Genomic DNA, 18,900 nt, shown 5'->3' on the forward strand with positions numbered 1-18,900 from the left:
TCTCAGGGAGACCATATAGTGAATAAGAGTATCTGAGATCTGCTCCTGGAAATCAGGACAAGAGTGATAACGAGGTTTAAGCAAGGGCCTCATAGTTGTTTTATATACACCTGTCATCGCACATGCCATGGATTGATTTATAACTTTAGAGTGGTGCACATGTGGCACATGGCATTCATACAGACAGTCAGTAGCTACATTTGTCCCTTCTGCCTGGAAACCTGGACAAACTTTCCTTCCAGAGTTCCTTGCACCATCTGAGGAGCCACCTTGAAAGTAACATGGGATGCTGATTATTTCCCAGGGTAGCAGTATGAGGCAGCCCAGGGAAAGAATTTGAGAGTTAGGAAGGAAATGACATTGGAACTAGTTAGAAGAGCAGCAGCATCCATTGTGGAATTTGATCAGAACCTTGAAATAGACTCCTTCATGCAGCTATGGCCTGGGCCTCTTGAATGGTCCCAGATGTCTGAGGTCTCAGTTTAGCATTTTAACATGAAGGGACAATGCCTGAGCTCACTACACCCTCCCCTTGCACTCATGGGATGTCATCTGGGTGGTCTGGACAGCCTGCGTAGTCTAGTCTCTGGATCTGTGCACACATCTGCAGTGGGCTCTCAGGGATTGGGGTCTTTGCACCACCCCTGCCTGCAGCTTACTGATTTGCCCTGACTTATCACTGCTGTGGTCAGTTATAGGTATGAATATGAAAGTTAGACCCTGAGATCATGGCAGGGAGGCTAGAATCATACAGCAAGACAGAGTTGTGTGATTCCCAAGGGAACTTGGAGGGTTACTTGCATTGCTGCTCCAGAGTAGTGAGATAAAAGCACTGAGGTTTCACAGCTGCTGATTCATCACATGGGATTTCACACCCTGCTGTTTTGTGTGCATCCAGGTTTGAGAATGTGGTGTGGTGGCTGGTCTGTCCCCAAGTTGAGAATGTCTGCAGGGTAGGTAGTGTTAGGGCTGGCACAGAGCACACTCAGGCACCCCAGGCTTTGGGGGCAGCTTAGGACTTCTGTCCAGTCTGCTTTCCTGAGGAGGGTCTGGAGTGAAAGGCCTCCTGGTAGCTTTTATCCAGGTCTGTCACTTGCTTCCTTCTCTGGGTATACAGTGATCCAGCCTTTATTGCCATAGCTCTTCGGGACCAGGCCAGGACAGGACTGAAAGATGTCAAGAATGACATGAATCTGAGATGGGTCAGTCCTGGAGAGGCAACGATGGGATTGGGGCTCTACAATCCTGAAAAAATCTCTTCATACCCTTCTAGAATTTTGATAATGGTGACTCTCGCCTGGACTCCAGTGAGTTCCTGAAATTTGTGGAGCAGAATGAAACTGCCATTAACATCACCACCTATGCAGACCAGGAGAACAACAAGCTGCTCAGGTGAGATGAAGCAACACTGCCTACAAGAGGGGACTCGAGCCCCTTCCTACCTGGAAAGAGCCACCCATGACAACATGAAGAAAAAATAGGAACTCTCTCCTGTTCTACTCTGTGAACTTTATGAACTAATATATTAAGAACTAATATACTGATCAGATATGTTGATATTTGATCAAATAGTTAGTTTTAGGCCAGAACTTACAAGGAAAAAAGACTGGAATTTTAAATTATCAAGGTCTCATCAGAGCACAGTTGTTTCTGAATGATTTAGGTGATACTATATTGGTTAATTTTTTGAAGGAATTACATTGATTCAGTCTAAAATAGCTTCACTGCTGATTAGACAGTCAGTGCTGTTTCACATGATCGCTCTAACTGTTATAAATGTATATCCCTCTCATTTTCTGGTATTATCCTAAAATAAATATTAAGAAAAATCAATCTCCACGAAACTTCTAATGCGGTTCCAGTACATCAGTAAGAATTAAAAATAGTAAAAGCTCCTCTCTTGTGTTCAAAAGAAGTGCAAAGCCCATCTTCTAAAAGGATTCTTCCTAAAAGTAGTCTATGACCTTAAGGTATAGAATCTGCAAATCCTTCATATTTTGAAGTCAGATAAGGTTTTACAGTTTCAATGTTTGAAACTTAAAAACATCCCAGCAAGAGAGTTGTCTTTCCTTTTTAGGTGAGAAACCAGGTTCAGAAACGTTGAATAACTAGCTCAAGACCATTTGGGTAGTAAATTAAGTCAGTGCTCAAATCCAAGCCAGGGGTGATGTGAATGAACTGCAGTTCTATAAAAGTCTTCTGAAAGATCTATTTCTAGAATGGTGGTAGTGTGATTCTTGCTTGTATGCCATATTCTTTCAAATCCCATATTCTTCTCACATCATCTGTCATCTCTTCTGTTTTTTATTTTTTTGGTCTGATTGACTTGACAGTCACACCAGTGGGAAGGCAGTTGCTGGTGGAGGGTGTGCAGGTAGGGAAAACATCAATCAAAGTGGACAGAACCATTCACAAAACTTGAGTCATCTTGGGAGAACATTAGAACAGGTTTGAGTGATCCGGCATCCAGTTTAATAAACTGAAGGTTAGGTGCTTATAGGAGTCAGGGTCTGGGTGGTGTTTTGAGACAGGTCAGTGTAGAAAGAAAACTGGTCAATGAACACTCCTCTCCCTGACCTCCTGGAGGCCCCAGTTGTGTGTGAGTCTGGTTCTTCGCTGTCTTGGGTGTGAGGCTGAAGCCTTGCTGATGTGTTTCTCCTGTGTTTTGTTGCAGAGGACTCTGTGTCGACGCGCTCATTGAACTGTCCGATGAAAATGCCGACTGGAAACTCAGCTTCCAAGAGTTCCTCAAATGCCTCAACCCATCTTTCAACCCTCCTGAGAAGAGTATGCCTAACATAGAAATTGAGAGCTACTAGGCATGGAGGCATTTAGTGGGAGCCAAGATAGAGAGGGTCGGTGGAATTCCCTAGAGTTGGCTGAGAAAATCCCTTTCCACAGTTCTAGTCTGGGCCCCAGCCCATCATCTCCATGGTGCTGTAAAGGTCCAAAAGGGTCTCTGTTGAGTGAGGGTGTCTGCTCAGCCATGGTGCCTCTGAGGGACAGGCAGGCCTTGTCAGGGAAAAGGGCAAGGTGCAGACTACCGCAAGAACCTTCACAACCAAACTATTGTCTTATTTCTGGTCCAACAGAGTGCGCCTTGGAGGATGAAAGGTATGCAGATGGAGCCGAGACCGAGGTGGATTGTAACCGCTGTGTCTGTGCCTGTGGGAACTGGGTCTGCACAGCCATGACCTGTGATGGTGAGCTGTGCCCCTGGCAGAAATAAGGAGCAGCTGGGGGCATGGGAAAGAGGACAGTGACTGGGAACAAGGAGCCCAAGCAGCGAGTAACAGACCCAGACTTGTAATGTCAGAGCTCCCAGGGGCAGCACTATAGGTGAAGTACTTGGCCCAGATGCATTAAGTTTGAAAATCACAGCTGAGCCTTCAAACAAGTGATGACTGAGACCAAGGCCACATGTGAATGTTGATATGAGCTGGAATGATCATAATGAAAGCAAACACCAATTTAGGACTAGGTGCCAGGCATTCTTCTAAGCACTTAATCCTTGTGACACTTTAGGGAATACTATATATAAAAGACTGAGGTGATTGGAAGTTAAAATAACTCCTCATTTTAACTCCTAGAATTGCAAATACCTAGCGGGCGGGGGGGTGGGGAATGAAAATATCTGTAGACCCTCATTGAACTATAGAATTAGGTAATCTAATAAAATTTTTTTTTGAAATAATGTTGAAGTAGTTGAGACATGGGCAGGGAGGGATGGGGAGATAAAGATGTCAGAAAAAATTAGGGGGACAGAGAAGAGAGTAAAGGATGTGTTAGAACCAATAGGGTCCCATCACAGTCTTGGGCTACAGTGATGGCAGAAATCAAGCCCTAGCAAAGAACTGGGGACTATTCAGTTTGGAGGCAAGGCAGAGAAGGGTGTTGAAGCCAGGTCTGGAATGGAATTGAATCACCTTAAGTTTGAGTAGGAAAGGTCAGTTGGAACCAGACCCAAAAGTTACACGTGAACCTAAAATTATATTTTAAAAAGTTAGCTGAGGCAAGAAGAAGTGGACTGGTACCTAAAATTGTATCAGGAAGATTAGGTAAAATGGTGACTGGGAGGAGGAGCCCAAGGAGCTAGGAAGAGCTTCTCCTGGACGAGGAGCTGAGGAGCACCAACAGTATAATAAACAGAGGCTCACGCTGTCCATGGGATCACTAGCCTACCACTACCCAGGACCAAGTCCATTTTCACTGTGGGCAAGATACCAGCCTAATTCTAGGTAGGATCAGAGAGCAGGGAGAGTACAGATATTAGCAATTTCTAGAAGTTGCTGGAAGTCAAGATCAAGCTGCAATAGCCAGAATACACACACAGTAGCTACTAAAGCCAGCAGAGAACATCTTAAAACAGCAGCTAGGCCTGCCTCAACCAGGAAGCACCCTTTGCGTGACTTCCCCCAACACCTTCAGTACATAACTGCTTTCATTCTGGATTTTGAAAGTTAGTCTTCCATTTCTAAGATGCAAGAGTCAGCATGCAGCTGGTTTATAGAACCCTAAGCATCATTGTCTGGATAAGCCCCATCACATGTATCAGATAAAATTCAAATCATTCCCTCCATCATTTGCTTATTTCCATAGGCACACAGCTCTAGACTGCTTGTTCTCCCTCCCAGGAAGGCCCAATTCAGATCTGTGTTTGGATATAAAAATATAATTCAGGGATTGGGAGTATAAATCCGTGGTAGGGCTTTTGCCTAGCGTGTTTGAGGCCCAGCACATGTTCACTCCCCAGCACAACAGAAACTAAAGAGCAATCCCAATGGTGGTACCCCAAGGATCTTAGCATATCTTGATATGGAGGCCCTGGATCTAAGAGGAAATTATAGAGGCAGTATTCAGAGGCATTTCTGGGGTAGTGCCTGAAAGTTAGCAAACTGGTCTTAGGTCACAAATCCCAAAGGGAAAGCAAGCAGGGACATCAAGATGTTGTAGACCCGTGAAGCTAGGGCCAAGTGAAACTGCTGGGAGGGGCAGGTCAATGCCACTGCCTGGTGTTTCCTGATGGTAAACATTGTGATTGATACCCAGAGATTCCTGAGTCCCATCCCAAATGTACTGAATTAGAATCTGTAAAAAGAAGAGCTTGGGAACCTGTGAAGTTTTTTTGTTTGTTTTGTTTTGTTTGTTCCTACACAAAATTGGGAAACATTACTAAATGTAGTGTTTATAACCCTGTCTGCACACCACAAGAGCCTCTTTAAAAAAATACTGATGCAAAGGCCCAACCTTACATAAATTAAATTTGAATCTCTGAAGATGAAAGCTAGGCTTTTTTTTTTTTTCCTTTTGTGGTGCTAGGGATCAAAAGCAAATGTGGGGTCTTGCTTGTACTAGGTAAGTGCTCTACCAATGAGCTCTCCCTCATCCAGCAATGGTATATGTAAGTGTTCATCAGGGCATTTTGAGGAATTTCCTGAGCCAGGACCCAGGTTCTTGACATAGCTTTTCTGCTAGGCCAGCCCCTGGCATGATGTGCCATCAGTTGAAAGATGCTGGGAACAGAGGCCAGAGAATAGTTGGTAGATTTCTTGTTTGTAGTGTGTTACCTTGGAGATGTCAGTTGTATGAGACCCTGCATGGCTTCATACTCAAGAGAAATGTGAGCAATCTACTCTCCCTCCATAGGTTAAATGGTCGATGAGTTGAGAACCCATAAGGAAGATCTTAGTGAATTCCTCACAGGCTTACCACAGCTGCCAATGTCTGAGCTTTGGTTCTTTTTGCAGGAAAGAATCAGAAGGGGACCCAGACCCAGACAGAGGAGGAGGTGACCAGATATGTCCAGGAGCTCCAAAAGCACCAGGTGAGTGGTGGCCACTGTGTTGGTTCAGGTATTGCTGCTGCCTCCAGGCCCTTCTCTCAGTCACTGCCCACTGCCCCAGGAGACCAAGGAGACACACTTTGTTCAATACAGTAGATCCTGCATGATATCATTTCACATGCATTATCAAACTGATGAAGTCCTCTAAGAGCCCAGCAAGACCCAACAGATGTAAGTTACAACTTGGTGAGTGACTATATAAGTAAGAATTGGCAAGGTGGCTATTAGCAAGTGAGCATGGTCTGAAGCAGTATTAGTGTTTCCTATCATGGTGTGCCCATACCCAGTTTGAGAACTGCGCTTGGAGAAGGCTCCGTAACTTGCTCATCGTTGTGCCCTTACATCTGGCACTGGGCCTGGTATGAAGTAGACACTCAGTGAGAAATGAGTGGATTCATACCTCAATAGAAAGGATCTAAGTTCAATACCATATGGTCAGAGAAGAACCTGTGATTGACAAAAATTCTCCTTCCTGGAGATTCAAAAGGTAGTAAATCAGAGTTCTGTTCAGAGTATATGTCAGTGTGTTGAAAGCCTCTTTAAGGAAAGCGCTCTTAGCAGAGTAGAGGTCCACTGAGGCACTGTGGCAATATTGGGTCCTGGGCCTGTCCTTCTACCACTGTGCTGTGTAGTCTTAACAGGATACTGCTCCTTGCATTATCTATCTGTTGACTAGATCTAATAATAGAAGCCTTCTCCCTGACGTTTGAGTTTTTAAGGAATATCACAGTCACAAAAGCTACTAAACCACTGAGATGAAATGTTTAACATGAGTTAAAAAAAATTACTATTGGTAGTAATTGTTCATATTTATTGATCATTCTTTTTTAATATTTTTTCAAAATACATGGACACAATATCTTTATTTTGTTTATTTATTTTTATGTGGTGCTGAAGATCAAACCCAGGGTCTCTCACATGCGAGGCAAGCGCTCTACCACTGAGCCACAACCCCAGCCCCTTATTGATCATTCTTTACGTGCATTTTGACATTATTATCACCGATTGGGTCAAAATCTCTTGTCCATTGTTTAAGCAGAAGCTTCTAGTCTTGCTTTTCCTAATTTCACAAGTCTTGAGTGAGTAGTGAGTTCAACCAATTAAAAGGGAAGGAAAAACTTCACAGGAATTTCTTTCATCTAGTGTGGAGAAGTTACAGTGGAGTAACAGATGGTGGGGAGTGAATTACAGTAGCTAACATTTTTAATTTTCTCTGTCTTATGGGAATTTCTTCAGAAGCAGACACTGAGACGAGGACTCAAGTAGAGCATTTATGTGGGAGGCAATCCCATAAAACAGCAGAAGTGTAGGGAAATGCACTCAGGAAGGAAGCAATAAAGAGTGTATTCAGATTAGACATGAAGACGCTCACCTATAATCCCTGCTACTTGGCAGCTGGACTGCAAGTTTGAGGCCAGCCTGAACAATTTAGGGAGACCAAAATAATAATAATAAAAAGAAGAATATCCAGGCAAGGCACTACAGGGGCACTCAGAACTTAATCCTATTGGGGAACTCTGGGAACTGAGTTACTGTGCCTGAGATGGGAGGAACTGGAGTATTTCTACAAAAACTCACATCAGCCATTGGCTGAGGGCTACTTGGGTTCATTAATTCCCTGGCATTTCTGGCTATAGCACATGCAGGCAGTGTAGACTTCCAAAGCTAGAGAAAGCCCTCAGGCAGAGGTGCTGGTGTGGCAGTAAGAAGCCATGCCAGTTTCCACCAAAACAGTTGAAGCAAGGGGCTGGGAATGGAAACTGACTGTGGCTAGTCACTGTGGCCAATGGTTTTTTTCTAATTATTTTTTTAAATTGAGGTATAATTCACATGTCATAAAATTCAGTGCTAAAAAATATGCAATTTAGTGGGTTTTATTTATTCTGTTCAGTTCCCACCACTAATTCTAGGAAGAATTCTCCCTCTGCCCTTGGCAACCACAAATCTACTTTCTAACTTGATTTGATTTGCCTATTCTAGATATTTCATAAAAATAAAATCATTCACTATTTGGTCTTTTATTTATTTATTTTGTGGGGGGTCTAATTCTTTAACTTGGGATAGTGTTTTCAAAGTTCATCCTTACAGCATGAATCAGTCCTTCATTCTTCTTTGTGGCTGAATACCATTGCACATATACCACATTTTGTATATCCATTCATCAATTGATGGACGTTTAAGTCATTTTAATTTTGAGCCCTGATGAATGATGCTGCTGTGAATATTAATTGTACAAGCTTTTGTGTTGGTATGTTTTCAAATTTTTTTATGAACATGTATGTTTTAGTCCGTTTTTTCGTTTCTATGATTAAAAGGATCTGATCAGAACAACTATAGAAGAGAAAAGTTTATTTGAGGGCTCATAGTTTCAAAGTTCATACTCTCTAGAAGGCTGGCTCCATTTCTCGGGATGTGTGGCAGAGGGAAGCAGCTCACATCATGGTGATCAAGAAGCAGAGAGAGAGACTCCACTTTCCAGACACAAATATATACACCAAAGCCACGCCCTAATTTCCACTGCCTCCAGCCACACCCCACCACTCAGTGAATCCCTATCAGGGGATTAATTCACTGATTGGGTTAAGACTCTTACAACCCAGTCATCTTTCCTCTGAACTGTCTTGCATTGTCTCACATGTGAGGTTTTTTCTTGGCTCCTGCTTTTGGAGACTTCCCCAATCAAATAAATGAAGGCATTTGCCATCATCGGGATACCCAACAACTCACATCCAAACCATAATAATATTTTTTTAATTCTCTTATATACCTGAAAGTGCAATTGTTGAGTCATATGGTAACTCCATATTCAGGACTATTTTCCAAAGTGGCCACACCTCTGTACATTCTCATCAACAGTGTCCTAACTTCCTCACACCCTTGTCAGTATTTTGGGTTTTTTTTCTTGTTTGTTTAATTTGGTTGTTTTTTTGTGGGTTTTTTTGTTTGTTTGTTTTGTTTTGTTTTGTTTTATTGTTACTAGGGATCAAACTCAGGGCCTTGGACACACCAGACAAGTTCTCTACCACTAAACTATATCCCCAGTCTTTTTCTTTTATTTTGAGACAAGGTCTTACTAAATTGCCCAGGCTGGTCTCACACTCGTACTCCTCCTGTCTCAGCCTCCTGAGCAGCTGTAGATACAGATGTGCACCACCACACATAGCTGTTATTGTTTTTATTTTAGCTTCAATAGTGGAAGTGAAGTGGTATCTGATTGTGATTCTGATTTGTATTTCCCTAATGACTAGTGGTGTTGGACATCTTCTTAAGTCCTCATTAACTATGTGTATCTTCTTTGAGAAAAATGCGAGGCAGTGTTGTAAAAGCCAGTACTTTCTTATTCTCATTTTACTGTTGGAAGACATTAAGATACAGGTTTCACAGTATGCCCAAGGTTACCAAGAAAGTAGCACAGTTGAATTCAAGTTCAGATTGTCTACTTCCAGAAACTGTTGTTGCTCTTAACACTTCTCTGGGACTTGTGGGATTCAGAATATCAATATTCTTTTATTTATCCGTAAAATGGAAATAATAAGGTCTGATCTTGTTTCATAGGAGTGCAGATGGAGTCAGCTCTGAATTCAGTAAAGAACTCCTACTTACCAGAATTCAAATTCAGCATAAGAATGTATCTGTTGGGGGCTAAGGTTGTGGCTTAGTGGTATCGTGCTTGCCTAGCCTGTGTGAGGCACTGGGTTCGATTCTCAGAACCACATATAAATAAATAAAGTAAAGGTCCACTGACAATTAAAAACATTAAAAAAAAAAAAGAATGTATCTGTTGGGCTGGGGTTGTGGCTCAGTGGTAGAGTGCTTGCCTCACATGCGTGGGGCACTGGGTTCAATCCTCAGGACTACATAAATAAATAAAATAAAGGTATTGTGTCCACCTACAATTAAAAATTTAGAAAAAAAATATTTTTTTAAAAAAAGAATGCATCTGTCAATGACGGCTGTATAAAGTCTTGAGACCCAGATAAATGCCAGTGATTTTTTAATATTTCCCTGATGATTATTTTCTCTTACATCTCAAAGGAAACAGCTGAAAAGACCAAGAAGGTGAGCACTAAAGAGATCTAAGAAGAGGCACTGAGACACAGTGTCTGGAACCCAGCACCTTCTCTTCCACTCCAGTGCTGAGTCCAGTATATGCAAGTGTCTGCTACAATCGCCAAATCACCAGTATTTGCTTATATAGCAATGAATTTTATTTTGTTTATTTGTTTTGCAATAAAGGAAGTGGGGGTGGCTGGCTAGTAGGGGAAGGGCCATAGCCTTCATTTCTAGGAATACTTCCAGAGAAACTGTGCTCTGGGGCTAGAGGCAAGTAGAGAAACTGCATCAGGGTGGGGAGGGAGCAGACCCAGATCTGAAGCCTTTCTGAGTCCACCACAGCTGTGTGCAGACTGCAGGGAGAGACACGCAGTGCCAGAGAAGACTGAGCAGGCCGTCCCTGCAGGAGGACAGTGGAGAGGAACTCTTTCTGCTTTCATCCCATGCTGTTGCTACTGTCAGCATGACAGACCTCCAGCATCTCTGCTTCTCCACTGCCTTTAGATACACAACCACCCTGTTAGTTACCTGTGTCCCACAGGCTTGGATGGAGTTTCTGGGAGGGTATGCCCAAATGATGCAGATACTTGCATACTTCAAGCCCCGTAGAGACTTAACCAAATTTTTTTAAATACTTTTTACCAAAGGTGCTATATCTCTGTCAAACACTTTTTTTTTTTTTGGCAAGTTGACTTCATTCTTCAATTATTATCATTATATTATTGTTGTTATTTTATAATATTTTATTTTCTTGACTAGATATTAAGCTTTTGTAATTATTTTCCAGTACTACCATTTCAGAGGTGGAAGGAGTTTGGGATTCTTCCTGGTACAGGAACTTCTGTAACCCAGACCCCCCCCCACCCCACCACATACTAGAGTAGATATACCCTACAATGTCAGCACCTCTGGCTTCTAGCAGATCAGCTATGTACCACAAGGGGCAGAAGTTTCCTCAGACAGAAGCCAGGGGATGAAGCGTCTTCATATAAAGCTTTCAAGATCCAAAAAGTTAATTTGTTTTCATTTATTCTGAGAAGTTCAGGCAAATCACTGTTTGAAAGACTGGAAGCTTACAGTGCCTCCAACATGCTCATTGATCTGCCACTAGCTAGCACAGTGATATGGCCCCTATCTCCTGTTACTGGGCCTCAGTTTCCTCAGTGAGCTGATAAGAATGCATTACCCTTTTGATCTGACAGATTTTGTGGTTCTGGTAATTAGTCCAGATCCAGGTAGGTTCCTGTGATTTTCCTTCTTGTGATAAACCTTATCAACAAGAAGAGGCAGATAGCCAAAAATAAGATGTCCAAGTTGGACCTCAGCCTGAATGACCCTTGCCAGGCCTCCATGGGAAAGTGTGCCCAAGAGGAGAGTGCAAGAGAAAGAACCACCCCTCTGTCTTCAGCTGTGCATGGCATGGGCAATCTCTTGTTGGAGTCAGAAAGAGCTTTCCCATTAGAGAAGAGAACAAAAGAAGGTTTGACATTTGAGGGGGTGAAAAACAGAGATGGAATTTTCAAACTGAACCTTGGGGAGAAGTCAGTTGTTCACAGTCAGTCCTGTGTCTGTGGCCTTGGATTATTCTACCTGCTCATTACCCTGTTTTAGATGTGTTTGTCATAACAAGGGTCAAACATTTGAAGAATTCATTTGCAAAAATTAAATTACATATTATGTAGCTTGTATGCACAGGCAATTGTGAGAAAGTCTGCCAGAATTCCTTCTAAGTAGTTTTCCTTGTTCTATTTGAAAGGGGAAAATTCCACTTCGATTCTAATTCTTCAAAAAAATTCTTTCATGTACCATCCCATTTAAAAAATACTTTGAACCTCCCCACACCCTTGTGCAGTCTGAAATGCAGCTCCCTGTCCAAGTGCCTTGGAGAACTTACAGCAGCATGCCTTAATTAAAAGAAGTTTTGCCAGTTCTTGGACACAATGAGAGAGGGCAAGAGTCCTAGTTGGTTTAAAGCAAGAAGCCACAGTGTCTGTTCACTGGTCACATTTAGAACAATGATTACCATCCAAGACTCTACCCAACCCTGCAACATTGAATTCCCAAGAGCAAATCCACAGTCCTCTTGAGTTCTGCTGCTTCTGTGTAAATAGGGCAGCTGTTGTCTGCATCATGAGATCACATGATCTGAGGACCATTCATGGAAAAGCTGCTAAATAGCCTAGTTTGGGGAGTACATAGAGCTTTGCATGAAACGAACATGCAGGATCAAATCAGGTTCAGTTCTTTCAGCCCTCTGAAAGCATGTAAGGCATAGCTGCAAGCTTTTTGGGCTTTCTGTGTGTGTGTGGTTTTATAAGCAGTGTCTGCTAAGATCCAGTGTCCATGGAAACCTTCCCACATGCCGTGACTCTGGACTATCACTGTTTTGGGAAAGCAGGGCTCTTCCATCAGCTAATAAGCCCATGTGAACCAGTCTGAATGTCTTTCCTTTAGCCTATGATTTAAATAGTCAAACTTCAGGAAACAATTAACAGGTTTGTTGCCTGTGTGTTTGTGAAAATGTATTTGTATTTAGTATGCTTCCATATTGCATTTAACTTGTTTTTGTAACTCCTGATTTTTTTTTTTGGTTACTATTGATAAATAAAAAATAAATAAAATAATAGTTTTATTGGTTTCCTTCCCTTCAGTCAAGGCCAAATAAAATTGTGCAAACAAACAATAACCACTTTCCTCATAAAAGTAAACTTGAGTTTCAGGAGCCTTTTTTAAAAAAGGTACTAAAGAGTCTGTCCTAAAGGCATCTTGGGTGTTTAGTGAAATAAGCCATACTCAGAAAATCAAGGGTCAGATATTTTCTATTATGCAGAAGCTAGAGAGAAAAAAGGAATTAAAAGGGGGATCTCAGAAAAACAGGGGGAAATCAGTAGAATAGAAGCGTAGGACCAAGGGTAAGGGCAAAGGGGGAAGAAAGAGGAAAAATTGGGGAATGAAGTTGACCAAATTATGCTGTGTGCATGGATGAATATATCACAATTTATTCCAATTAACTATGATGTGCCAATTAAATAAATAAATTGAAAAAAGACATTTTGGGAATGCAGCTAGGAGGGAAAATTTACTTGGGCTAGTAGGATGGTGGATGTGGATATAGAGTGATGAAAAGTCAGGGAGTGACTTGGTTCATTCAGACTGCTATAACAAAATAGCTTAGACTGGGTAATATGTAAACAATTCATTGTTCAGTCTGGAGGCTGATAGTCTAAAAGCACAGCAGTTTAGGTGTCTGATGATAGCTTGTTCTCTGCTTTAGACGGGACCTTTTTGTTGCACATGGCAGAAGAGGTGAGCAAGCTCTTTTGAGCAAACTATTCAGCCCCTTTTTATAAGGGCATTTATCCCATTCCTGATGGTGGAGCTCCTATGACCTAATCAGTTACCAAAGATCCCATCTCCTAATGCTATTGTATTGGGCACTAGTTTGCCACCTGTGAAAGTTGGTGGTGGGGACACAAACATTCAGAACATGGTGGCAGGAAACATTTCTATATTGGGAAGAGGTTAAACTAAAATGACTCTTAAAGCCCCTAGTGGGTGTTCTGAGACTGGATGGCATCTAATGAGGCTGACTACAGATAAAACTGTATGAGAAACCAAGAAAACTTGGGAAGGTGAAACAAGGAATTGTTGCTGGAAACGGGTTGCAATACCTTAATGACTTCCTTTATACATACTCCCTTTGGGATCAATATTTCCAAGTGGACCAAATGCTGTTGGTTAAATCATAAGTGGTTAAGACTTCTTTCTGCTCCTCCTTCAAGACACATGAGCAATACTTGCTTTCCAACTTCCCATTTTCATAACTATGATGCACTCCCCAGAACCATTAATTCTATCTTTCTAAAAGAACACATTTGATAAGTTTTAAAGTTTCTTAATATCACTTATATCTGTTTAAGCCTTGCTTCCCTAAAATTATAGCCAGGTAACTTTGATTGGATTTGGGAATTGTTCAAATGAGTGGGTGCTACCATGCCTGGTCATAATCATGCTAAATCCTGGCTGTCTTCGCCCAACCTCCCATCAGGCTCTGGAACATTTTTCCTACTGTTACAGCATATATATGTTGAGAAAATAAAAAATTATTAAAATAGAACAACATACTTCAGAAGATAAGTTTCCTATAATTAAAATTTAATATTATGAATTAGACAAGCATAAATAATAATATAAGCATAAATTACTTTGATTAGAGTTAGTTTTTTGAGTAGCTGTATCAAGTTCCATAAGTCCTCCAATTATTTCTAAAATGAGGGGGAGGAGAGAGAAAAATAGAATATGAATGAGTGGATAAGATGTAAGCAGATGCTCTCAGAGTCCTGAAGCACATCTAACATGGATGTGGGATATGAAGACATTCATGGGCTACTGCTGCTGGGCTGGGGACTGTTTAATGGCATGGGATAGGAAGAAAATGTTGCCGTGTAGTCTTCCTGTCAATTAGAAGGAATTTTTTTTCTAATTATTTAATATGTTATACTTGAAAAAGTTATATGCACACCTAGAAATAAAAAATCCCAAGTTGTATCAAAGAAAATATAACAAAATCATCTTCTTAGGGGACATATACATTCATAAATATACTTATAATTGCCAGTTGTCCTTCAAAGAGGTTGTATCAATAGACAGTTCCACCAAAAGGACATACATTAAGTGTTTCTATTTCCCTACATTTTTTGCAAACATTTTTTTCTTGGCTACTAATAGAAGAAAAATGAAATTCCTCGTTGCTTTATTTTTAATTGGCTGATTATATTATTTCTTTTGTAAGATTGAGCATCCTTCCATTAATTATTTCATTTCCTTTGCTCTGTTTGTTGTTGGCCTTTATTTTATTGATTTATGGTTCATGTCAGTAGCCTTTTGTTATAAGTGTGGCAATTATTTTCCCCCTTTTGAATTTATTTATAGTATTCTTTGTCTTGTTGAAAGCTTCACTATTTATATAAACTAATTTATCCATCTTTTCCTCTCTGTCTTTAAGGCAAAAGAACTTTAAACTCTGTGCCATTATTGAAGCCTAAGGACAGAAAACAGCCAGAGCAGAACTTTGAGGTCCTCAAAAAGAACATAGAAAATGACCACTCAAGGGGCTAAGAGTGGCATGATGTAGTCATTGCCAGCGTTAGAGAGTGTATAAACTAAATCTACCATTACAACCCAGGGAATATTCCAGAACAGAGTATTCCAACTGGAATAAGCACAGTACAGAGGTGGATCCAAACTGAACTACAATTATTCTATTATCTATTAAGGGTGATTTCTATTTCTATTGTAAAGGCAAAATGGAGACTGAAATCAACACCATTTATGTTCATTTAGCAAATTATTTTGTGTGTCTATTATTTTCCAGGCATTTTGTTTCTTTTTTTTTTTTAAGTTGTAGATAGATACAATACCTTTATTTTATTTATTTATTTTTATGTGGTGCTGAGGATCAAACCCAGTGCCTCCCATGTGCTAGGCAAGCTCTATACTACTGAGCCACAACCCCAACCCTGTTCCAAGTGTTTTCTAAGAGTTTATTGTGAGTGCTTGGACTCATCAGTGACCAGTGAAAATAGATGATGATTTCTGCCTTGTGAAGTTTATGTGCTAGCAGGGACAGATAGATAATAGTCATGATAAGTAGGTAAAGTTTACCGTGGTATGTTAGAAAGTGATAAGGAGCACATTCAGCAGATAAGGGAGATTGAGAGAGTGCAGATGAAAAAGTGCCTCAGTTTGCAATTTTAAAAAGGGTGGACAGGGGCTGGGGTTGTGGCTCAGCGGTAGAGCGTTCACCTAGCATGTGTGAGGCCCTGGGTTCAATCCTCAGCACCACATAAAAATAAATAAACAAATAAATAAATGTATTGTGTCCAACTACAACTAAAAAATAAATATTATTTTAAAAATGGTGGTCAGGACAGGCCCCATTGAAAAGGTCAATGGAGACTGTAAGCAGAAGGAATTAGCTAGGTGATGTGGTGCCTGAATGTCACTTGGGGGCTGAGAGGTAGAAATAAGGACAAAGAAGTGGAGGACAAAGGACAAAGATGGAGCATGGTTAGGGATTTCAAGGAGAGGTCCTAAAAGGCTATGTAGGGACTTTGGCTTTTACTGAGTGAAATAAAAGCCTTTATGGGTTATTATATGAGAATAAGTGGGGTAAACCATTGGTGGTTCTATTCTGTATGTGTGCCTAAACATTCTCAAAACTGATACCTTATGAAAACCTGATTATACCATTCTTTATGTGATGGCTCACTTAGCTACCTACCAGGTGGATCCTATTAAGATTCTTATTCATAATGAGCAAAACCAAGCATTATTTAATTTATATTGTAGAGAGCTTTGGGTATGTAAATAACTTCTCTATTTTGTCAAGTAACTTTATATCTGTTAAAAAGAAATATGGATACATACACTATTAACAAATGAGACTTGGGAAGCCTAAATAGGTGAAGGGAACATGTAGGATTGAACAGATTTTTTTTTTGTGTGTGTGTTCTGTGTGCCAGGCCCTGGGAAGGGGACTAGGATTACAACTAGTCAAACTCAATATCTTCTCTCAGGGAAATAGGTCAGTAGTCTATGTGGGAGCATGTAATCATATTATAAGAACAAAGCACATATTATGAGAAAAGACCAGTGCTCTGGAATCAGAAACCATGGGAGAAATTTCTAACCTGAAATCTGAACAAGTAGAATTTCCCTAAAGTCTATTTAGTAGGAGCAGCAAATGCAGCGATTCAAAGATGTAGAAGAGTAAATAAGAGCTTGAGATCCAGACCTCGGTCTGAATCCCACTCTGTTATTTACGGTTGGTTGTACCACTTTGGGAAAATTAGATTCTCTGTGATTGTTTCCTCATTTATAAAAATGGAGATGACAGTAATTTGGAACCAGGTACTACAGTACATGCCTGTTGTCCCAGCTACTTGAGAGACTGAGAGGAAGATTATTTGAGCCTAGGGGTTCAAGGCCAGCCTAGGCAACATAGACAAACCCCCATCTCAAAACACAGAAAGTATTTCAGAGGGCTATTATGAGAATTAAATGAAATAAATATATAAACTGGATTAAATAAAGTATTTTAAAAGTTTTCAAAGTGCCTGATAGGCTAAGCACTAAGCCTTTGTTTTTGTTGCTATCCTTTTCTACAAACTGAAGATAACAATAATGCATCATGACACTGCCATACATGTTAAATAAAATGTATATGTAATGGCCCTAGCTGCTGATGAAAGCTTCATTATTTATATAAACTAACATATCCAGTGATTTCTCAAGTAATTTTTATATCTTTATACATTCTTTGTCTTTCATAAATGCCAGTCATTCTGAATTTCATGTTTCAACATCTTCATAATGGACCTACATTAGAACATGGTTCTAATTGTGATTGTTACTACACTGAGAGGCAATATAATGTAGTACTTAACAACCTGGCTTCCTGGGCTTAAACCCTGGCTCTTCTCTTACCTTTTATGTTTCTCCAAGTTATTTAGCCTCCCTATGCTTCAGTTTCTTCTTCAAAATGGCATAATAGTAACTACCTCATTTGTTTCTTTTTCTGAGAATGAAATAAGCTAATGTGTGTTAATTTTTTAAGTAGTTTCTGACACATAGAAAGTACTATGTAAGTGTCAAATATCATTATTTTTACCAATTGTTTTCACTGATTATGTATTCTATGAATTCTCACAATGACCCTGTGAAAAGATACTTTACAGATAAGGAACATGCAGTCCATAAAGTTTAGGAACTTGTCCAAGGCTTCACAACTAGCAAAGAACAAAGGATTCAATTCCAAGTATGCCCATTCTACCTTATCACAATATTTTCCTTTAAAGATTGTCACATTAACATGAACTATTAATTTCTAATCACTGTTCTTCATAACGTAATTGCTTAGCATATATAATTAATTTACACATTTCTTCATGTAGTTCTAACAACTGCCCTCCTCTCACTTTGGTTTAAGCAGATATGTGAGTGGAACTCAGGCCAGGACTCTGAAGTCCCCTACAAAGGGATCCCCAACTCAACTTGGTCTCCCCAGTGATGCTGTATGTGAGAGTCATACCAGCTGGTGTGGATTCCCCTGTGATCTTTGGTGCATACCTCAAAGGTTTCTCATTGTGAAAATTTACCTTCAGAATGTAGACATCAGATATGTACAGCTACACAGATCTCTCTGGTGTGCCTCCTTCCTGTGGCATCCTATGTGAAGGTTTTAGAAGCAGACATATGCTTTGCCCTGAAATTATTTCATCACTGAATCCAAAGTTTCAAAAAATCTTGAGTTTTAAGCCAATTAAAACTTCTGGTTCTGGGGCTGAGGTTGTGGCTCAGTGGTAGAGTGCTCACCTAGTATGCACGAGGCACTGGGTTCAATCCTCAGCACCACATAATGTAAAACAAAAATATTGTGTCCACCTAAAACTAAAAAATAATTAAAAAACAAAACTTCTGGTTCCTAGATAGTTTTCATTTCCCTTATTATCCCATGACCTTTTTCTCCTCTTTTCTATAACCCAAGCTCAATTCCTACATGCCAAACCATTGGAAAGACATCCCAACCCCTTACCCCAAAAAATGAACAAAGCAGGATGCCCTAGCCTGTTTGTGCTGCTGTAATAAAATGCCGTAGACTAGGTGGCTTATAAATAGCAGAAATGTATTGCTTACAGTTCTGGAGGACAGAAAGTCCAGGATTAAGATGCTGATGAACTTGGTATCTGGTAAGAGCCCTGCTTCTGGTTTATAGATGCATCTTCTCATTGCATCTTCACATAATGGAAGAGAAGAGGGATCTTCCTTGAGCCTCTTTTATGAGAGTATTAATTTCATTAACAAGAACTCTAACCTAATGACCTAATCACCTCCTAAAGCTCCACCTCCTAATACCATCAATGTGAAGGATAGGATTTCAACAAATGAATTTGGAGAGACACAAAATAGGTGGATACAAGGCATAGAGATAGGAACAATGTGGA

At 40.4% G+C, this 18,900-nt stretch overlaps 1 protein-coding gene across 1 annotated transcript in view; it reads left to right on the plus strand.

Moving 5' to 3' along the window:
- Positions 1-12,521, plus strand: part of Fstl1 (follistatin like 1) — a 54,701-nt gene extending 42,180 nt beyond the window's left edge. Inside the window, exons 7-11 of the mRNA XM_005327634.5 lie at positions 1,274-1,392; positions 2,675-2,787; positions 3,093-3,203; positions 5,748-5,824; positions 9,878-12,521. Of these exons, the coding sequence (XP_005327691.1) occupies positions 1,274-1,392; positions 2,675-2,787; positions 3,093-3,203; positions 5,748-5,824; positions 9,878-9,922 (465 nt within the window). The 3' untranslated portion in view covers positions 9,923-12,521. The remainder of the gene's footprint in view (positions 1-1,273; positions 1,393-2,674; positions 2,788-3,092; positions 3,204-5,747; positions 5,825-9,877) is intronic.
- Positions 12,522-18,900: the final 6,379 nt, after the last annotated feature.

The sequence above is a fragment of the Ictidomys tridecemlineatus genome, chromosome 3 (genome assembly GCF_052094955.1).
Source record: "Ictidomys tridecemlineatus isolate mIctTri1 chromosome 3, mIctTri1.hap1, whole genome shotgun sequence".
Taxonomy (NCBI): domain Eukaryota; kingdom Metazoa; phylum Chordata; class Mammalia; order Rodentia; family Sciuridae; genus Ictidomys; species Ictidomys tridecemlineatus.